The 22,719-nt window shown below is 46.8% G+C and overlaps 1 protein-coding gene and 1 long non-coding RNA gene across 2 annotated transcripts in view; one reads left to right on the forward strand and one right to left on the reverse strand.

Annotated features, from left to right (window-relative positions):
• The window catches only part of LOC133230000 (polycystin-1-like protein 2), a 106,580-nt gene that overhangs the window by 22,087 nt on the left and 61,774 nt on the right, over positions 1-22,719 (reverse strand). Inside the window, exons 23-31 of the mRNA XM_061386839.1 lie at positions 22,100-22,293; positions 18,121-18,351; positions 15,981-16,082; positions 13,133-13,311; positions 10,983-11,129; positions 10,260-10,459; positions 9,344-9,561; positions 8,291-8,507; positions 2,089-2,317 (exon numbers count right to left, since the gene is read on the reverse strand). Coding sequence (XP_061242823.1) covers positions 2,089-2,317; positions 8,291-8,507; positions 9,344-9,561; positions 10,260-10,459; positions 10,983-11,129; positions 13,133-13,311; positions 15,981-16,082; positions 18,121-18,351; positions 22,100-22,293 — 1,717 coding nt within the window. The remainder of the gene's footprint in view (positions 1-2,088; positions 2,318-8,290; positions 8,508-9,343; positions 9,562-10,259; positions 10,460-10,982; positions 11,130-13,132; positions 13,312-15,980; positions 16,083-18,120; positions 18,352-22,099; positions 22,294-22,719) is intronic.
• Positions 18,209-22,719, forward strand: part of LOC133230001 (uncharacterized) — a 53,977-nt gene continuing 49,466 nt past the window's right edge. The window contains exon 1 of the long non-coding RNA XR_009730697.1: positions 18,209-18,298. This is a non-coding gene — a long non-coding RNA (uncharacterized LOC133230001). The remainder of the gene's footprint in view (positions 18,299-22,719) is intronic.

Genomic DNA, 22,719 nt, shown 5'->3' on the forward strand with positions numbered 1-22,719 from the left:
TTATTGACTATGTAAAAGCCTTTGACTGTGTGGATCACAATAAACTGTGGAAAATTCTGAAAGAGATGGGAATACCAGACCACCTGACCTGCCTCTTGAGAAACCTATATGCAGGTCAGGAAGCAACAGTTAGAACTGGACATGGATCAACAGACTGGTTCCAAATAGGAAAAGGAGTACGTCAAGGCTGTATATTGTCACCCTGCTTATTTAACTTATATGCAGAGTACATCATGAGGAACTCTGGACTGGAAGAAGCACAAGCTGGAATCAAGATTGCCAGGAGAAATATCAATAACCTCAGATATGCAGATGACACCACTCTTATGGCTGAAAGTGAAGAGGAACTAAAAAGCCTCTCGATGAAAGTGAAAAAGGAGAGTGAAAAAGTTGGCTTAAAACTCAACATTCAGAAAATGAAGATCATGGCATCTGGTCCCATCCCTTCATAGGAAATAGATGGGGAAACAGTGGAAACAGTATCAGACTTTATTTTGGGGGGCTCCAAAATCACTGCAGATGGTAATTGCAGCCATGAAATTAAAAGATGCTTACTCCTTGGAAGGAAAGTTATGACCAACCTAGATAGCATATTCAAAAGCAGAGACATTACTTTGCCAATAAAGGTCCATCTAGTCAAGGCTATGGTTTTTCCAGTGGTCATGTATGGATGTGAGAGTTGGACTGTGAAGAAAGCTGAGCGCCAAAGAATTGATGCTTTTGAACTGTGGTGTTGGAGAAGACTCTTGAGAGTCCCTTGGACTGCAAGGAGATCCAACCAGTCCATTCTGAAGGAGATCAGCCCTGGGATTTCTTTGGAAGGAATGATGCTAAAGCTGAAACTCCAGTACTTTGGCCACCTCATGTGAAGAGTTGACTCATAGGAAAAGACTCTGATGCTGGGAGGGATTGGGGGCAGCAGGAGAAGGGGATGACAGAGGATGAGATGGCTGGATGGCATCACTGACTCGATGGATGTGAGTCCGAGTGAACTCCGGGAGTTGGTGATGGACAGAGAGGCCTGGCGTGCTGCAATTCATGGGATTGCAAAGAGTCAGACACGACTGAGCGACTGAACTGAACTGAGGAGCGAGTCCCCATACAGACTGCGTTATACAGATGGCAAGCCTAGAAGGCTAGTACTATATAATTGTTTTTATTATGAAAATTCCCCATTATACAAAAATCAGTGAGTAGACTGAACCCCCATCAACTACTTTCAACAACCATCACCTTGTCAAACTTATTTCATCTATTTCCACATGCTTTTTTCCCCTTGGCATATTTAAAAATAAATTCCATACATAATATAAAATTATCACCAATTATTTTAGAATACATCTCAAAAATGGTCATTTTCTCACTCAGTTATTGTGCTATTCTTGGGAAAGAAAAAATTTCCTTCTACACTTTCTAGATTCTTCTGGCTGGTTTAAATTAAGTTGGCATGAGACAGATTAACAGGAGAAAAAGCAAATTTAATTACATATGTATGGGCCTTCAGAAGAATTTAAGGCCCAAGGACAAGTTAGGCAATTGAAGGTTCTGTGGCATCTGAGAAGTAGGTTGAAATTTGGGACCTTGAAAAGGGGATGAAGGCAGTTCACCTGGAGATGAAAGCAAATGTTTAGTAAACAAATGCTTACTATGCCAGGTCAAGGGGACTCTGGCGAGGACTCTGTCTCCAGGCCCTTCCACACCTAGCCCATATTCTTTGTAGATGTCCTGGGTGGTACTGCTCTTTATGGGCCAGGCCCTTTTAAATTCTTTTTAGGTTTGGACCAAGAGATAAGTGTTATCATTCCCTATTATAGATGGGGAAAATGTGGCTCAGAGAGGTTGAGGGGCTTGTCCAAGAGTGCAGCCTCGAAGCACCCATGTGGAAATGGTTATAAACTGTAAAATGCTGTACAAAGGGCTCCAACGGTGATCTGATAAAATCACGCTGTCGAATGCCCTCTTCCCTGAAATTTTGCACGTCCTGAGTCGCTGCTTCCTGGAAAGATCTGGATGAATAACCTTCTGATGTTGCCCAGGATGCTGTCCTGGCAGGCCCCTAGGCTGGGAGCACCCAGGGGAGTAGATTACCTGGAGTGTGCTGGGGGCAGGGTTCCAGCCTGTGCCACCAGACAGCCCTTCAGGGTCTGTAGCTGCCCTAGTGCCCTGGTGTGGTTCTGACCCTGGGAGGAGCCCCGGGGCTCCAGCAGCAGCAGCTCTTGCTCCAGGTGCTCCAGCTGAAGATAGAGACACTGCTGGAAGGCACTGTTCTTCCAGGCATCACTTGGGCCCACCTTGGGCCTGGAGCGTTGCATGTTTTCTGGAGGACAAGGGAGAGAAAGAGCATCAGCTGGTGCTGAATGACAGAGTAGACTGCCTGCAATAGAAAAAGAGGTGTTGGTGATGATTTTCTTATATCGAGCACTTACCATATGCCAAGACATGGGAAACCTGAGATTCAGAAAGATGGAGTACTCAGCCCACATGGTCAGTTAGGATTTGAATGTACTTCTTCTTGCCCGAAAATCCCATGGACAGAAGACCCTCCCAGGCTACAGTCCATGGGTCCACAAAGAATCAGACATGACTGAGCAACTGAGCATACACACACTTCTAGTCTTTTATCAAGGGCATTTTCAAAATTTCCTTACACATAGAAGAGATGAGAATAATATACGTATTGCCCTCCCACAGCATATACCCACATTTTGGCAGTCCTTTCTCTGCCCTGCAATTTTTTTTTTTTTTTTTTTCTGGAGTATATAAAAAGCAAATCCTAGACACAGAGTTCTCTCATCTGTAAATATTTTAATACATACAAGATTTTAATTTGAAGCCAAGTTTGCATGTTGCCAAAGATGGTATAAGTCTTGATCTTTTGTTTTTAGTTTTTTTATTATGAAAAATTCTAAATTAGAAAAGAGAATGAGATGAACCTGTACCCATTGCTCAAAATTATCTCCTCATGCCCAGTCGTATCTCATCTAAATTCCAAGCCCCATGTCCTGACACTAAATATTCTCCTGTATCAGGAAAAGGCTCCTTTTAAAAACAAAACCAGTGTCATTATCAATTTTTAAAACAATTAATAATAATTCCTTAACAGCATGAAACAGCCAGTGAAAAAGTTTCCCCTGATTACTTCTGAATGTTCTTCTGCAGTTCTTTTCTTCAAATTTCAGTTTCCTAAAAAATTTTTTAAAAAGCAAAGGTGTTTTATGTTTTAAATTACAGAGGTAAAACATATTCATGCAAGAAAAACAGACTTTTGACCCTTTCCACTGTTTCCCCATACCTTCTAAGGGAAGCTTGGCCTCTCCAGGTAGATTATGGCCTGGGTCCCTGGACCCTGAGATGGGAGACCGGCACCCATGGGGCTTTCTCCTGGGCAAGAAGGGCTCAGGTCTGGACCAGAGTTCATTTTCATAAAGGGTGCATGAAACTACATATAGAAGATGGCACAATGGAGCACCCTGGCTCCAGGACCCCTCTCCAGTCACGAGTGAGAAGTGACTGAGAAAATAAGTGATGTGGAGAAAGTAGAGGCTCCTTTACCACCTGTGGGTAAAGGAATGGCGACACAGACCCTGCCTCCCTTGACTCAACTCAGGCCTTCTACCTCCCCCTCCTTCCTGGGCCTCCCTCACTGACGCCACAGCTAGTTTCCAGCATCAACAGCCTTGGTGTTGCAAGCATTCTAGCAGTGTTTCCGGAAGATCCCGTCACTCCCAATGATAATCACTTACTGAATTCCTGTTCTGTGTCAGTCTTGGGTCTAAGCAGTTCAAGTGTCCAATAATCTCACTGATTCCTCAGAACCAGCCAAGGAGAGGGCTGGATCAATGCTTCCATTTTACAGGGAGGAAATGGTTTTCTCAGGGAGGTTGACCAACTGTCCAAAGCTGCACAGCTGCTCTTGCATGTGGGCAAGCCCCAGGTCTGACCAACTCCAGAGTCCTTGTTCTAAGGCCCATGCTGTGAATGCCTATGCCCCCAAACCCCAAAGACCCCCAAACAGGACCAAGTGTCCAGTGCGGGCATCAGCAGAGCTCCTGCTGTGATGACCTTCATGGGCAGCCCAAGCCCAGCTCTCTGGGGCTAATCCTCCAGCATGGCTGGAACACAGGGGTCAAAATGGGGCTGACCATGGGGTCAGCATGGGCCTGGCCAGGTGGGCTTCGAGTGCTCCATTAAGGAACTCGGACCTTGTCTTGCGGGCAGTGGCTCTCAACATTCAGTCCACATAACAGTCACCAAAGTGATTGGTTAAAAATGCAGATTCCTGGCCTCACTCCAGAAAATTTAATTCACTGTATCAGAAGTGGGCCAAAGAGTTATGAATTCAAACTCCCCATCTATAGCGCCCATTTTTGTATTCTAAACAAGGTTAAGACAGTGATCAGTCTTGTGTTAAAAATGGCAGCATACTTAAGCCACACCACCCAATATGGCAGCCACTTGCCACGTGTGATTATTTAAATTAAAATAAAACTAATTTAGTTCCCTAGTCACACTGGCCATGTTTCAAGTGTGCCAATAGCTACTTGTGGCCAATGGCTGCCATATTGGTCAATAGAGACATAGACCATTTCTGTCACTGTGAGAAGTTCTACTGGACAACTGGTCTAAGCACTGGAGACAGCGATCTAGGTGGAAAGGGGCAAGAGGAGAGTCAGACTAGTTCAGACCAGAATAATGTGCAGTACACATGTACAGCTCTCCATGAAATTCATGATTTGGCAACAAGCAATGTGAAAGCCATGCCCGTGGGGCAACCCAAGATGGGCGGGTCATGGTGGAGAGATCTGACAGAATGTGGTCCACTGGGGAAGGGAATGGCAAACCAGTATTCTTGCCTTGAGAACTCCATGAACAGTATGAAAAGGCAAAATGATAGGATACTGAAAGAGGAACTCCCCAGGTCAGGAGGTGCCCAATATGCTACTGGAGATCAGTGGAGAAATAACTCCAGAAAGAATGAAGGGATGGAGCCAAAGCAAAAACAATACCCAGCTGTGGATGCGACTGGTAATAGAAGCAAGGTCCAATGCTGTAAAGAGCAATATTGCATAGGAACCTGGAATGTCAGGTCCATGAATCAAGGCAAATTGGAAGTGGTCAAACAAGAGATGGCAAGAGTGAATGTCGACAATTAGGAATCAGCAAACTAAAATGGACTGGAATGGGTGAATTTAACTCAGATGACCATTATATCTACTACTGCGGGCAGGAATCCCTCAGAAGAAATGGAGTGGCCATCATGGTCAACGAAAGAGTCCGAAATGCAGTACTTGGATGCAATCTCAAAAACGACAGAATGATCTGTTTGTTTCCAAGGCAAACCATTCAATATCACAGTAATCCAAGTCTATGCCCCAACCAGTAACGCTGAAGAAGCTGAAGGTGAACGGTTTTGTGAAGACCTACAAGACCTTTTAGAACTAACACCCCCAAAAGATGTCCTTTTCATTATAGGGGACTGGAATGCAAAAGTAGGAAGTCAAAAAACACCTGGAGTAACAGGCAAATTTGGCCTTGGAATACGGAATGAAGCAGGGCAAAGGCTAATAGAGTTTTGCCAAGAAAATGCACTGGTCATAACAAACACCCTCTTCCAACAACACAAGAGAAGACTCTACACATGGACATCACCAGATGGTCAACACCAAAATCAGATTGATTATATTCTTTGCAGCCAAAGATGGAGAAGCTCTATACAGTCAGCAAAAACAAGACCAGAAGCTGACTGTGGCTCAGATCATGAACTCCTTATTGCCAAATGCAGACTTAAATTGTACAAAGTAGGGAAAACCACTAGACCATTCAGGTATGACCTAAATCAAATCCCTTATGATTATGCAGTGGAAGTGAGAAATAGATTTAAGGGCCTAGATCTGATAGATAGAGTGCCTGATGAACTATGGATGGAGGTTCGTGACATTGTACAGGAGACAGGGATCAAGACCATCCCTGTGGAAAAGAAATGCAAAAAAGCAAAATGGCTGTCTGGGGAGGCCTTACAAATAGCTGTGAAAAGAAGAGAAGCCAAAAGCAAAGGAGAAAAGGAAAGATATAAGCCTCTCAATGCAGAGTTCCAAAGAATAGCAAGAAGAGATAAGAAAGCATTCTGCAGCGATCAATGCAAAGAAATAGAGGAAAACAACAGAATGGGAAAGACTAGAGATCTCTTCAAAAAAATTAGTGATACCAAGGGAACATTTCATGCAAAGATGGGCTCGATGAAGGACAGAAATGGTATGGACCTAACAGAAGCAGAAGATATTAAGAGATGGCAAGAATACACAGAAGAACTGTACAAAAAGATCTTCACGACCCAGATAATCACGATGGTGTGATCACTGACCTAGAGCCAGACATCCTGGAATGTGAAGTCAAGTGGGCCTTAGAAAGTATCACTACAAACAAAGCTAGTGGAGGTGATGGAATTCCAGTTGAGCTATTTCAAATCCTGAAAGATGATGCTGTGAAAGTGCTGCACTGAACATGCCAGCAAATTTGGAAAACTCAGCAGTGGCCACAGGACTGGAAAAGGTCAGTTTTCATTCCAATCCCAAAGAAAGGCAATACCAAAGAATGCTCAAACTACCGCACAATTGCACTCATCTCACATGCTAGTAAAGTAATGCTCAAAATTCTCCAAGCCAGGCTTCAGCAATATGTGAACCGTGAACTTCCTGATGTTCAAGCTGGTTTTAGAAAAGGCAGAGGAACCAGAGATCAAATTGCCAACATCCGCTGGATCATGGAAAAAGCAATAGAGTTCCAGAAAAACATCTATTTCTGCTTTATTGACTATGCCAAAGCCTTTGACTGTGTGGATCACAATAAACTGTGGAAAATTCTGAAAGAGATGGGAATACCAGACCACTTGACCTGCCTCTTGAGAAATTTGTATGCAGGTCAGGAAGCAACAGTTAGAACTGGACATGGAACAACAGACTGGTTCCAAATAGGAAAAGGATTTCGTCAAGGCTGTATATTGTCACCCTGTTTAACTTATATGCAGAGTACATCATGAGAAACGCTGGGCTGGAAGAAGCACAAGCTGGAATCAAGATTGCTGGGAGAAATATCAATAACCTCAGATATGCAGATGACCCCACCCTTATGGCAGAAAGTGAAGAGGAACTAAAAAGCCTCTCGATGAAAGTGAAAGAGGAGAGTGAAAAAGTTGGCTTAAAGCTCAACACTCAGAAAATGAAGATCATGGCATCTGGTCCCATCACTTCATCGGAAATAGATGGGGAAACAGTGGAAATAGTGTCTGACTTTACTTTTTTTGGGCTCCAAAATTACTGCAGATGGTGATTGCAGCCATGAAATTAAAAGACGCTTACTCCTTGGAAGGAAGGTTATGACCAACCTAGATAGCATATTGAAAAGCAGAGACATTACTTTGCCAACAAAGGTCCGTCTAGTCAAGGCTATGGTTTTTCCAGTGGTCATGTATGGATGTGAGAGTTGGACTGTGAAGAAAGCTGAGCGCCGAAGAATTGATGCTTTTGAACTGTGGTGTTGGAGAAGACTCTTGAGAGTCCCTTGGATTGCAAGGAGATCCAACCAGTCCATTCTGAAGGAGATCAGCCCTGGGATTTCTTTGGAAGGAATGATGCTAAAGCTGAAACTCCAGTACTTTGGCCACCTCATGTGAAGAGTTGACTCATTGGAAAAGACTCTGATGCTGGGAGGCATTGGGGGCAGGAGGAGAAGGGGACGACAGAGGATGAGATGGCTGGATAGCATCAATGACTCGATGGATGTGAGTTTGGGTGAACTCTGGGAGTTGGTGATGGACAGGGAGGCCTGGCGTGCTGCGATTCATGGGGTCACAAAGAGTTGGACACGACTGAGCGGCTGAACTGAAGTGAACTGAATGTGAAAGCAGTGCAGGAGATACTTAAGAGCTAAAGAGCACGTGGCTCGAGACCCTGTTGTGGGCTGAGTGGTTGAGTTGCTGCTCAGAGGAAAGGACACGTCAGCCAAGAATACAAGCTGAGTAGGCATTAGCCAAGCGAAGAGAGGAGAGAGGACATTAAAGGTCAGAAGACTAACAATGTGTACAGGCCTTCATGGGAAGGCACCTTGGAATTATGTGGAGACCAGGATACCTGTAGTACAGAGAGGGAGGCTATGGTGAGTGGTTGGAGTGCAGGCTGGTGAGGGAGACCCTGGGAAGACTTCTTGATCCCCTAGTGATACAGACACAGCCCTCAGTCCTGCATCCACCTGGCTCCAACATGTCCCCTCTAAGCAGAGAAATATCAAAACTCACCTTTTACTTGTACTGATCCAAGAGTGAGTGTTAAAGGGGCCCCTGTCTGGCTGACTTCCTCCGAGAAGACCTGCCCTGCTTTGATCTGTCGACAGATGACATCTTCCATCAAGGCCAGCAGCTGGTTGATGTTCATTGAGTTCGTGGAGTCCCAGCCCAAGAGAGGGGGTGGCACCTTCAGAGTTTTGAACAGGGAGCTGACAAGTCTCCACAAATCCTGCAAGTCACCCAGTGGGAACAGGATGTGAGCTACAGGTAAGGGGACAGCAGAGTACTCAAGAGCACTCACCCTGGGGTTGGACAGTCTGGGTCTGATCCCAGGTCTGCCTATTGAGACATGACCTTGGATCACCTTGAGCTTCTGTTTTGTCCTGCATAAAATCTCTATTCTAGGATTTCAACTGACACATTTCAGGCTATATTCCTCAAAGTGTGGCACATACGTGCTCAATAAATGCGTAACAAATGCATGAATACAGAGGGAATCCTTTTGGGGTACTTCCAGCCTGTGATGTGTAGTGAAAGTATAATATTTTGTACAGAATAGATACCCAAAAAAGGTATCTGTGCATGTGTGAATGTATGTTGTAGGTCTGTGCTTGCACATGTGTACATGTGTGTAAACACACGTACACACATGTGTGTACATGTGTGTGGAGATGTGCGTATGTTGTTTGCATATATGTATGCATTGTAGATGTGTGGTGTGTGTTAATGTGTACATGTGGCATGTGTGTAAGCATTCATGTGGGTATGTGTGTGCATGTGTACATGTGTGCACTGTGCAGATGTACATTGTGTACCTCTATACATGTTTGTGGGTGTATCCATGGTTTGTGTGAATGTGTGTACATGTGGCATGTGTGTATGCCTGCATGTGTACGTGTGATGTACACATTTTTGCACATATGTGTACGTGCGTGTGTGTGCAGTTGATGAATCTTGGTAACCGACGCTGTCAGACAACATGGACTGCAGGCCTCAAACCCCAGTCCCCAACCCAACTTCTTCCCAGGCTAGAAGTCCCCCTGTGCTGCCAGGGTTGAGACCTGCCTTGGTCACTGCTTCAGGCGTCAGAAGGCCATCCTCCATGGGCTGTGGTGAGGGTGCCAGGCTGAGGCGCCTCCCATCCCATTTCCCAGCGTTCTGCTCCTTAGCCACCCAAGGACGGGTATTCCGAAAGATCTGAACGATCAGGAGGTTGATGGGGAACATGAGGAGTGAGCTCTCCAGCCCAATCATCACTTCCTGCCAAGTGAACTCGATTTGACCTGGGGCAGATGGAGGGCAGGGGTCAAGTAGAGTCCCCTCCACCCTTCCCAGAATGTGGCTGTGCAGCAAGGGTTATCCTTGCCTGAAAAGAGGTCTGCCCCTTGAATGGCACCAAGGCTGGGGGGGCAGGGAGTGGCAGGTGGTGACCACTGAGCCCTTGGGATGTCCTGCCTGATGGGTGTGCCTTTGTTTACCTGGTTTCTTGGGTCATCTGGTATACTCTGTGCTAACAATGTGATTTATGGTGGGGGCCTTGGTTGCCCTGTATCACCTCAACGTCTAGAGGAGCTGGAGTCTTAGGTCAGTCATCCAGGGTCAGCCATGTCTATGTTAGCATGCCCCAATAAAAACTAGACACTAAGGCTCAAGAGAGGATCCATGGTTGGCATTACTCTGCACATGTGATCACATGTCATTGTCTGAAGGAGTGAGTACCATCCAGACTCCATTGGAAGCTCAGTGCCTAGTCTCCCATGGATCCTGCCCCACATGCCTCTTCCTTTTTCTGATTTTGATCTGTATCCTTTCTCTAATAATTATGAGTATAATGGCATGTCTGACTTCTGAGTCCTTCTAATGAGTTATTGAACTTCAGAGTAGTCTTGGGGCCTCTGGAATTGCATGGCATTTCTGGGCAGTGACAGCTCATGTCTACTGCCAGTAGCCCTGATCTCCATGCCTGGAGAGTGGGAGTTACCCAAGTCCATCTTTTGCTCAGCTGGGTCCTTGGGGACACCCCAGAACATGATGCTGGTCAGCATGGTGCAGAGGAGCAGTGAGAAGCAGCAGGACACCCTCTGGACACGTGTGAAGTTGCTCCAAGCTGAGCTGCTGAAGATGGAGTACCAAATGTGGCCATCCTGAAAGCCTGTGGAGGTCTTCATGAAAAACAGGTGGCTGTGGACAGACCAGGGGAGAGTGACAGGCATTAGGGAGACAGGAATAGGGGAGAAGCCTGGGCTCTTTGGAGCAATCCTGGACTGAGATGGAGGATTTGTTTCTAAAATTCTTCACCTGTTTTTTTTTTGTTTTTTGTTTTTTTTTTCCTGTTATAGAAGAAATACAGCATCATAGTAGCATCATTTAGAATTAGTGATGGGGACTCTGGACAGAGTGGTTGGAGCCCTCTTACCTACTGTGTGACCTCAGGCAAGTTACTTTATGCGTAAGGAAATTTGGATAACTGTTCTATAACTGTTATCACCACCTGAAGATAATTCTGTCTCGAAGGGTCCGTGTCCCTCCAGGGCCCTTCTATCACATCAAGAAAAACCGATTAGTCATTAATATCACACATTCAGAGCTACCCAGACCTGCAAGCTGAAACATGCTTTTATTTGGCTGAGACTGAATTATGATGCAACTCCTCTAGAGGTGAAATGACAAAAGAGCATTTGCTTTAAAGGAAAAAGAACAGTACCTGAATTGTTTCCTGTCCTCCTCTGTGGCCACTGGAAATACCTTGTCAAGGACACAGTCTCCGACATCGATGGATAGCCATGAGTTGCAGAGGAAGTACCACTTCCGGTCCATTGCCAGGTCATGCACCAGCACCCGGCTTACATACCTGGAGGGGACCCACACTTTTGAGGATAATGTTAGGCAGATGAGATGTCTTTGGACCCCTTGAAGATAATGGTAATATATTGCAGACCTGAGCCTAAGAACGAGAACTCCTAAAAAGAGACTTTGTATTTTTCTTCATTGCCGTTAGTGCCTTGATCAAAATGCCCCAATCAGTGGGTGAATTTGGTTTCATGTGGGGAGTTCAGCTAGTGTAGACCACCAGCTTGGAGGCTGCCAAGTTTTCACAGGTATGCTGCAAGAGCGTGCATTCTGAAACTGTGCAGCCTCATGTAGGGCAGCAAGCCCAGGGTCACCATCCTGATACAAGCAAGGAAAGTGGAATTGTTTGGACTGTGTGTCTAGGGAGGTGCAAGCTTGAGCACACAAACCCGGTCCACCCCGGGCCTCCATCCAGAGAATGGGCCTGCCCTCCATCTGGGACTCAGGGCTCTGTGGTGATCATCAAATCTGATTTAGATCTTTGAGGCCCAGGGAAGAAATGAAGTCATCTTGCCTCTGCTGGGAGGTCAGATTCAGCAGCAGCTGTTTTCTCTGTTGCCTTACAGGGAAATGAGACTAATGATATCAATAGGCACTCTTTTTTTTTTTTTTTTTAAACTATCTACTTTTATGTTTTATTTATTTAAAAATAACTTTATTTTAGTTTTGGCTGTGCTGGGTCTTTGTTGCTGTGTGGGCTTTGCTCTAGTTGCAGCGAGTGGGGGCTACTCTTGGTTGCAGTTGGTGGGCTTCTCATTGCGGTGGCTTCTCTTGTTTTGGAGCATGGGTTCCAGGGCGCTTGGCCTTCCGTTGTTGTGGCTCCAGGGCTCTGGAGCTCAGGCTCAAAAGTTGTGGTGCATGGGCTTAGTTGCTCTGAGGCAGGTGGGATCTTCCCAGATCAGGGATCAAACCCCTGTCTCCTACATTGACAAGAGGGTTCTTTACCACTGAGCCTCCAGGGAAGCCCTGTAGGCACTCTTTATTGAGCATTTACTGCACAGTGGGGATTATGCTAAGAAGCTCTTGACATGCATTTTCTCCTTTCATGGAGGATAGTCCCCATCAGGCATGTAAGAGCCACCTCTGTTGAGGTCATACACCCTCCTGAGGTGGCTGACATCCAGTGCCCATTGGGTGAGGCACCTGGGTGTGATCAAGACCTGGGCATCTCAACCCAACTCAGCACAGCTCCAAAGCTCCCTGTGTGGTCAGCTGATCTGTCTTTGGGCTGCATCAAAGCTCTTCTGCCCATCCTGCTTGCTTCTCTCCCTGTCCAGGGGCTAATCCCAGGCATCCCTTAGGTAAACAGCCTCCATATTCAACTTCATCTCAGAGTCTGCATCCTAGGAACCAACCCTCAGCTGAGGGTCTTAATCCTGTAGCTGAGTTAAGGACACTGGTCGAAATGCTGTGTTTTCTGAAAGCTGCCAGCCACCGGCGAGTGTTCAGGCTGGAGGCCACTCATCTGGGTCTCAGGCAAAATGGGGAGTGCAGTAAGCCAGGAAGGGGAGGACTCTTGGCTCTGAGCTTGCCAGTTGTGTGACCTTGGGCAAGCCAGTTAATCTTTCCCAAGTTTAGATTCACCCACTTATAAAACAAGGATAATAACAGCACTTGTCCCGGAGGGTCAGTGAGCATCCAGTGAGGAAAGCATGGGAGGAATTAGCTTAGTGCTCTGCAGTGGAGCTGTTCTCACATCTTCTCCTGGAGAATCAGCCAGTGTCTCATCTACTCTCCTCATATTGGGCAGGGTTTGTCATTAGAGTAGGCATCTATCCCCACTTTATAGATGCGGAAACTGAGAGCTAAATGAGAGACTGAGCATTGTGTGTGGCCTGTGGACTGGTGGGCCTCTCTGATCCTTGGTTTCCTCATCTGTGAAATAGGGATCCATTCTGTTTTCTTAGAGAGGCTCATGAGGATCAGCAAGGCAGCATATGCACAGTGCCCAGCCTTGGACCTGTCACTTAGTAGGTCCCCGTGATTTGCCCACCCCTGACTCACCAAGATGGCTGATCCCCTGAGTTGTCATGCCACAGTCGCAGGCTCCTCAGCTCCCCCAGGGGAAACAGGGTGGAGAGCAAGAAGACATCCACTCCCCCTCGCTCAAAAACCGGGATGTCGGGGTCCAACAGGTGGTGGGGCTCACTCTCTCCATCCAGGCCATATAGGGTGACAGTCACCTGAAACCCAGAGGCCAGGAGTGGCCAACTCTGCATGGTAACTGAGCCCCGTGTTTCACTGGAGGTGTCTGAAAACCAATGAAACCCAACGGAGCTTGCCCTTTCTCCTCCTCTCGTCCCACCATGGGCCTGCCTGAGTTATTTTTCAGCTGTATGAAGATTTGAGGTGACACTATCTGTATGCACATCTTTGAGATGAGCCGTACTCATAAAATGCTTCCTGATGAACTTTTCAGACTTCCCGTCTGTTTATTTGAAAGGGCCGTAGGGCAAGAACTGGTTTTTCTCCCTAATGACTATATTCTCAGGGCTCCCAGAGTTCCCAGTATTGAGGCAGGAATGAATGACTGCCCATTACTTTGAAAATACATATTCTCGGGCCCCATCCAGATCTACCAAGAATACTGGGCACAGGAATCTGTAGTTTTCTGAAGCCCTGCAGGTGCTGCTGGTGGCCATGCCTGATTACCTGAGCCCAAAACAACTACAGCAGGTATCACTATGCCCCACTGTTATCCGTTCTTCAGCCTCACCACAGTGGTGAGGCTGTCCCACTGCCAGCTGCTGTGTCTCTTGCTCTGGGGGTTTCTTGGCTGTCAGAGCAGCAGGTGAAAGCTGGCAGAGAATTAATGGCCCCTGCAAGCTGTGTTCCCCCGATGACTTGTGGGGTTGGTGGATAAACAGCCCAGTTTCCTCAGTCCTCTGCTGGGATAACTCTGAGGCCCACGTTCTTCACTGCTTTCCGGAGTTCCCCAGTGGGATTGGGCTACAGTTGCCCACAGGGGTGGTAGGCTTGATTATGAGTTCTTCGTTCCTTCCCTTCCCTGCCTGGCTTCCCACTCCACTATGGGGTGCCCTCGAATCCCCTCTCAAATGAACTACTTGTGCTTGAATCCTTGTTTCAGAGTCAGCTTCTAAAGCAGAGTCTCCCCTGTAGACATTCTCGGTCAGGCAATTCCTTGCTCTGGGGCTTTCCTGTGTGCTGTTGGATGTTTAGCATCATCCTTGGCCTCCACTCACTAGGTGCCAGCAGCATCTCTTCCTCTCCTAAGTTGTGACAACCAGAATGACTTCCGAAATTACCAGCCATCCCTGGGGGCCAACCATTTGAGAACCACTATGCCAGAAGAACTCAACTAAGAAGTATCAATTGAAAAATGAAATGGGGAGCCATGAAATGGCCTGTGGATCACACACTTTCACTCTTTCATTCCTAGGAAGGTCAGTTCCTCATATCAAACAGAAATGGGGTGGGTGTTTCATTAGATGGATGAAAGTGATTCCTGCAATTATTCAGCACATAGTTACTGAGTACTTACTGTGCGTTAGATAGCTGATTGAGGCACTGAGGTGCAGCAATTTTTAAAAATTTATTTAATTCAAATAAAAATAAATATACACAAGTAAAACTTAAGATTTAAATAAGACTAAAAAAGTAAAAAGTAAATGGACACATGCCATGCTCTCATGGAGCCTAATATCATTTTTAAAAAAAACAATGGAGGGACTTCCCTGATGATTCAGTGGCTAAGACTCTGAGCTCCTAATGCAAGGGGTTCTATCCCTAGTCAGGGAACTAGGTCTTGAATGCCACAACTAAGAGTTTTCATGCTGCAATAAAGATGGAAGAGCCTGCAGGCTACGACTAAGATCTGGTGCAGCCAAATAAATAATATTTTTTTAAAAACCCCAAATCAACGGAGCTTTTTTTAGCACAGTACACACAGTATCCGTGGTTCTCAAACTATGTTCCAAGGAGCACAGTTTCAGTAAAGGAGGCCTGGAGGCTGCTGTGAGGGATGGTACATTCTGATGAAGGCCATGACGCAGGCCAGACTTAACTAAGGATGCTGAGACATGACAGAAACAACCTGCTGTGTGCTCCACAACTAAACTTTTAGGGATTTTGGAGAATCTATAAACAAATGAAATCATGGCTTCACTACCTTTAGTCAGCCTTTCAAGGACAGCCTCACCTCTTAGCTGGATGCCAGCTAATCTGTTTTCCTCAAAAATGTAATCCGAGGTTCTTTTTCAAATGATTGCCATTGTTTCTTTCTTTCTTTTGTCCCCTTTCTCTTAAAAATTCTTTTTTCCCCTTTATTCATGGGTAGCAGTCTACTGACTGTTCTGCATATGTGAGCACATTTGAGTGCAGGTAACTAGCTGTTTGAATTATCCTTTAGTAGGGTTAAATGAGAAGACCAGTGGGTACAGTGATGGTGGTAGCTTAGTCTGTAAGTAGTGTCCGACTCTTGAAACCCCATGGACTGTAGCCTGCCAGGCTCCTTTGTCCATGGGATTTCCCAAGCAAGAATGCTGGAATGGGTTGCCATTTCCTTCTCCGGGGGATCTTCCCAGCCCAGGGACTGAACCCACATCTCTTGCATCTACTACATTGGCAGGCAGATTCTTTACCAACTGAGCCACCAGGGAAGCAGCATCAGACCCCAGATCTCCCTTAATCCACTCCTCCTTTATCTTTTTAAATATTGGGGCTTAGGGTATTATTTTTGTCTAGCAAAAAGATACTTTTCTCTAAAAAAAGCAGAAGTTAAAAAAAAACCCACAGCAAAATCCAGTGTGCTAAAGTAACTCAACAACCGACTGGCCAGCGCTTTGCTGGGTGGTACATGCTAACTGACCAAGGGGTCTGGTGAGTCAAGTACCTTTGAGGAGGTGGCTGCCCCCCTCCGGTGTCCGGTGTAGATTGTCACCAGGTAGTGGTACTGAGCCAAGGGGTCGTTGTCCTCCAGCGCCGTGACTTTTACCTGGGCAGAAGGATGGCATTGTGGGGTCATCCACCACACACTAGCCGGGAGTGAGTTGGGCGTTCATGACAGTTAAAGGGGGGGAAGCACACTTATGTCTGCTATTGATTCATTGCATCAGATAAGAACTGTTCTTTATAAAAGCAGGGTTTCAAGTGAAAACCAAAACTTTTATTTTATTTTTTTAATTTAAATTTATTTATTTTAATTGGAGGCTAATTACTTTATAAAAACAAAAACTTTTAAAATAAAAAATATACATTCATTATTAAATATGACCCAAAGTAGTCAAATTGGAGATGAACTTGGTATTAAGCTGAGAATGTTTGATGTTTGAGCTGATAAATAGAAACTCTGTTCATAAATGATTTCTCATAACATTGGTAACCAGATTGTGCCTCTAAGGAAATTTTTTAAAAATGAATGTTGTTTTAGCAAAAAATAAATAGCTGGAGTTGGTCAGAGGCTACAGAGGGCTGGGCAGTGATGAGCTCCCCAGATCTATTGTCAGTGGAGGGCTGTTTTCTCAGTTGCCAAGGTGGTACTGTCAGGGATGCAAGTCATCTCTGTCAAAGTCATGCACCTCCTAGGGAACCCGATATCTAAGGACAGATTCGTTCATTGCCAAAGATCAAGACCTGGGCTTCTCAGCGTAGTTCAGGACAATTCCAGAGCTCCTCAAGGGGTCAATCAACTATCAGTAGGCTGCATCCCAACTTGACTTCTCCCCCTGCCTGTCCTACCTTCTTCCTTCCCTGCCCCGGGGCTGATCCCAAGCACTTCTTGATAAACACCCTGCATATTCAACTCCATCTGAGGGTCTGCTCCCCAGAAACCAACCTACAGCTGAGAGACTTAAAATATTAGTGTTAAACCCCTTGGGCAAATCAAAGACAACAGTATAAATTGGGCAACTATTATCTTTTTAGGTTTCATACCATTCATATCCTGAGAGGTGTTGCTGTATGTAGGGAGGGGAGGCAATGTTGAAAGGTTCAGTGCATTCTTAGATTCATTTATGTGCTCACTCACTCCTGAGTGTGTATTGAAGGCTCCTATGGGTCAGATGTGATGCATGTATCAGAAAAAGAATCAGAACTTTGTTGTCACAATTGGTTATTGTTTGATCTTGTTTTTACCCTCAGACCTGACTTATCGTCAGGCAGATCTGAGTTTGAATTCTGGCTCCTTGGAGGTGGCTTTGGACTAGATAATTACCCTACACATCCCAAAGAAAGGACTGGTTTTGGCAAGCTCCTGGAAGATAACCTCTAAGTTCTTGAAATATCCTGCATAATCAGGATGTCTGACTATCCGGGGCCTCGGGCCACCCTAGGCATTATGTGCTAGCAGTGTGATCTGTGGTGAGAGCTTTGGGCCACGCTCTGTCAGTCTGACCTGGGCAGGGATGAGGGGCAGTGGATGCTAGAGACTAACGGCAGTCACGCAGGTGCCATACTTAAGAGACTGACCCCTAGTAAAACCAAGGTTTGGGGAGCTTCCTAGTGGGCAATATGTCACATGTGCTGTTGCACATCATTGCTAGAAGAATTCATCTGTCTGTAGGGCTCCAATGGGAGAGGACAGTTAGAATCTCTTGCCTGATATCTCTTGAACCCTTCCTTTTTCTGATTTTAATCTGCGCTTTTTCACTGTAGTAAACTGGAACCATGAGGATAATAGCTATTTAAAGTCCTGTGTGTCCTCCTAGCAAATCACTGAATTTGAGGGTGGTCTAGGGGACTCTCAACATCAGCATCCTCCCCCTTGGTGCTGTTGTGGGCATTAAGTGGGAATAGTACCTGGTACATAGTCGATCCTCAATAAGTGGTCAGTTTTATGATCCTCCTGATAATTTGATAAACAAGAACATTTTACAGGTAAAGAGGCTGAGAGGCCAGCTTACCGGAGATGACTCCAGGGGTCAAGGCCTGGACTTGCAGCTGGCCCCTCGGCCCCCCACCAGGGCTCCATTCTTTGGAGCTCCTGCAAGGGGACTGCTCGCCCCCTGCTGTTTCCGTGTATCGTGCCACCTCACCTTGGCTTGATCCTGAGCATCCTTCCTCCTCGCCCAGATCAGCACCAGAAGGTAGGCCACGCAGAGGCAGCTCACGGTGGTCACAACCACAGGGTTGTCCGCAAAGGTGGCAAAGAGCTCAGCAGTCTGGCGGACATCCACGGCGTTGGGCATCACCAGGAGTGTGCTCCCAAAGAAGGTGAGATGGTTGCAGAGGCAGTGGGTCTGCGAGAGGGTGGTCCGCGGCCCCACCTGCAACCCCAAAGAGGCTCTGGTGAAAGGACTCAGGAAGTATATCTTCCCCACCCATGGGAGGAGAGCAGTAAGGGGTGGACCCTGTCCTGGGGAGGGGTGGGAGACTGCTGAAGGCCAGCTTCAGGATTCTCTTTGGGCTTTTTTATTTAATGAAACATTAATTTTTTTAATATAGTGAATTATGTCTTGTAGTGGGCTCACCTGGTGGCTCAGATGGTAAAGAATCTGCTTGCAATGCCCGAGACCCAGGTTGTCCCTGGGTTGGGAAGATCCCTTGACGAAGGGAATAGTTACCCACTCCAGTGTTCTGGCCTGGAGAATTCCAGGGACAGAGGAGCCTGGCAGACTACAGCCCATGAGGTCACACAGAGTGAAGCATGACTGAGTGACTTAACACTTACACATGTCTGTAATAAGCATTTTTGCACCTGTCATTCTTACTGAATGACCATGCCCATCTTGCCAATCTGCTTCGCCTTTTTGGATAGGAAGTGTTAAGGGTAAAGCCAAAATGCCCTCTGTCCCCCAACCTCCAGAAGCAGTCACTGCCACGTGCTTGGTGTGCATCCTTTCCAGTACTCTCTCCCAGCTGGTGCTCCCTCACCAGTCAAGTATTTGTGGGGTGCTGCTTCCAGGCCAGGCAAGGTGCTGAGAAAACATTCAGGGTGACCAACTCATCTCAGTTTGCCAGGGACCTCTCTGCTTCTCAAACTGAAAGTCTTAGATCCTGGGAGCCCCCTGAGTCCCAGGCAAACTGAGACAGCAGGTTATCTGACACTGAAGAGAGAAACACCAGAGATCAGGGGAACCATGGAAAGAAAACAGGAAGGACAAATATTCACATTCTAAGCTGGTTCTCAGCAATTGGTCCAAAGTGGGTAAAATTTGGAGAATTCTTTTCTATTGCTGAGTGGCAAAGAAGTGAAGTCGCTCAGTCGTGTTCAACTCTTTTCAACCCCATGGACTGTAGCCTACAAGGCTCCTCTGTCCATGGAATTTTCCAGGCAAGAATACTGGAGTGGGTTGCCATTTCCTGTGGCAAAACAGGGGGAAATGGGGCATGTAGATGGAGCTTGGGCTCGGGGTCCTTGTGGTACGGGGACTGAGGCTAGGGGAGAGAGAGACAGGAATGAGGCAGGGGAGGGCACTCTATCTGGCTCTTAATTCATTTCGTGCACTTAGTGGCAAGCCTTCCCTTGCAGACTATGGCCTTCCTTAGCTTGCAGTCCACCCAGGGCTATTTGGAGGCTGTAGATTTCATTCAGGCCCACAACCCAGCACTACTTTTTCATTCCAGGGCCCACCATGAGGTGGTAAGGTAGGAGACAACAGAAAATACTGACATGTGGAAAGTTCTTTGCTCAACACCTGGTGAGGAAGAACCTGTGGCAGCCCAAATGTGCCTCAGCAGATCATTCTTATCTTTCACCCTTAACACACCTCCTGGCGAGGCTGACCCCTCTGACAGCTATGGCGTCAACTGTTTTATTGACAGAGTTCATGTGGGTCTCACATCCGTGTTTGCTCACTGTTTCCCAATCCTGATCAGTGTTTTGCATCAGCTGGGGTCTTACGCAAACCCTTGGCACACCCAGGAGGGGTGGGGCTGGTTCAGAGAAGAACCCCAAGCAAGTGCCCCTGACAAGACCCTCTCAGCACTAGGCACCCAGGGGCCACACCTGATCCATGCCTAACGTTTTACTTTCCTGGGTTTTCACAAAGACTTGGAGGGCAGTGGCTTTCCTACTCTTTTCCAGCATGACAGCCCTTTTGAAAACCAGAAGCTAATCTGGAAAAAACCAGAAACTCTTCATGAGATTCCCCCATGACAGAAGCTGCACCTTTAGTATCCTTTGAGAAAATATGTAAAGAAGAATATAGTTCTCAAATCCCTTGCAATAATTCTGCCTTTACTCCACTGATAAGGTCTGCAGTTCACAGATTTGGAGCTTTCTTTAGTTATTTAGAGAATAGACAGCGGTGATTTTTCCATCCAAAATTGGTGATCTATTTATTTATTTTTCCCCCGTTTAATTAGTTATGGCTCTCTCTCTCTCTGTGCGCACATTCACTCAGTCATGTCTGACTCTTTGTGACCCCATAGACTGTAGCCTGCCAGGCTCCTCCCATTCATGGGACTTCCCAGGCAAGAATACTGGAGTGGGTTGCTGTTTCCTATTTCAGATGGCTCTGTATCAGTATTCATCTGTATCAACATCTATTTCTGTAATGACCATCAGGTTCACAATACTAGGTTAATGTAATTTTGGTAATATGGCACATTCCCACATGACTTTTGTATGCCCCACATCTGTGTGTGTGTGCATTAGTATCTGTATATTCTTAAACACATGTAAGCACCTGGACCCCATGACTCCACCCAGAAGCTAGGAACTTCCCAGTAACTTACATTTAGCTAAGTGGTCCTCACTCAGTCTGTCCTCATGCTCTCTCAACCCAGAGTGTCTGCCACAGCAGTCACTTTCGTCTGTGGAGCACCTACTATGCACCAGGTGCCACACTGAGTACTTTATACTTCTAACCTGGTCTAGATCCCCCCCTGTGGAAAATGGCAGCCATCCCTTATCCCCATTTTCAGATGGGAAAGTTGAGGGAGGTAGGGGGCCTGTCCAAGGTCATCTTGCAAGTACTGATGATGTGGGATTGGACCCAAGTCTGTCCAATGGCAGACTCCTTGAGGCCAGCCCCTGCACCATCCTATTCTGAGCCCCAGGCCTCAGAAGGCAGTCTTCAATGGGCATTCTGTGTCAGCATCGTGGAGATCAGACAAGTCACTTATAGTGAGGACTCTCAAAGGTGGCAACACACTCAGGTCTCGTTCACAAGGTACAAAGACTTATGCTGCAAGTGTGGGAAACACGCCGTCTCTTGGACATCTCAATGAGCCCTTGTCTCTTCTTAGTACTTTGGGGAACTGCCATGTGTGGCAGCTGGAAGCCAGGCAGGATTTGACGAGGAAGCCAAAGAGGAAGCAGAAACAAATCCCAAAGGAGCTTGGTTCTGAGTCCCCTTTTGTGGGTCTGCTGGGACCTGGCCTCTTAAACTACTTGTGACTGCTATCATTGGACATATGCACCATTTGCTTCTCATCTGTGTCCTCTACTAGACTGAGTGCTCACTGGTTTGACTCATCATTGTATCCCTACCAGTTGGCCTGGAACCTGGTGAACATGTGTAGAATGAATGAAAGAAGGAATATGATCTAGGGGATGGGTACGGGTGTGTGATAAATTTCAACTAGACGTGGAGGTTGTTCCTGGGGAGGGTATGGAAGTCCAGCAGAGGGAAACTGCAGACATCTGCTCCGCTCCCCCCCCCCCCACCCCGCCCCAAGAAGATGGCTTTGGATTGGAAGATCGAAGTGGGAATGGAAGTTTTCCAGACAGGGTAGGGAAAAAGGGCATTCTGGGGGAAAGAACTGCATGCGCAAAGGCATGGAAGAAGGAAGGGGGACACTGATACCCCAGAGATGGCTTCTGATGGCCTCAAAACCAATGTCTGCTGCCAGGACACTGTCACAGGCCTTGGCTCCTCGGAGGCAGAGATAAGCTGCCCTGAGACAAGGGTGTGATTGCTATTAACAGAACCACCTGCTTCCAGGGCTCTGGGAGCCTGGGCTAGGCTCTGGAGAAGCAGTGCCTCATGTTGCTTAAAGCTTATGCTCTGGAGACAGACCTGGGTTTGACTCTCAGCTCTACCATCTTCTTTACTTCCCCCTCCTTACCTGGCACCCAGAGTTGTCCCAAGTGCCCTGGACCTCGTCCCAGAAAACACAATGGGACAGGAAGGTGGTGATGCCGACTGTGAGGTCCCTGCCTGGAGCTGGCTCCAGGTCAGACTCGAGGATAATAGTCAGATAGTAGACGCCTTCTCCAAAATGCAGGTCCTCTGGGCTCAGGATCCACATGGAGAGCTCATCTGCAGGAAGCAGTGGGTACGGGGGGTGGGGGTGTCCAGGTCAGCCTGAAGCCTCGTGGAAACTGGGTCTAATGTGATAGGAGGGGAGCACCAGGTGCCTGGGCAGGGAAGCAGACACTGATGGTCTCCCCGATGTCCCAGGAGTATAGGAGAGGAGGCACACCCAGCTCAGTGTGCCGAGCAGGCTGCCAAGTCAGACTGCTGAGGGCACAAATTCTGACTTTGCTCCTCCTTGGCTGTGTGACTTTGGACCAGTTACTTAACCTCTCTGTTTTTATCTGAAAAGTAAACATTTCCGTCATCCTCATCCCAAGGGCTGTCATGAGGACTGCAATGAGCTCAGTTCTGTGAGTGCTTGTCAGCTCCTTCAGGACATATAGTTAATTGTTCACCTAGTATATTGCCTGATAATAATACCACCAACAA

Source organism: Bos javanicus, chromosome 18 (assembly GCF_032452875.1).
Source record: "Bos javanicus breed banteng chromosome 18, ARS-OSU_banteng_1.0, whole genome shotgun sequence".
In the NCBI taxonomy this organism is placed as follows: Eukaryota; Metazoa; Chordata; class Mammalia; order Artiodactyla; family Bovidae; genus Bos; species Bos javanicus.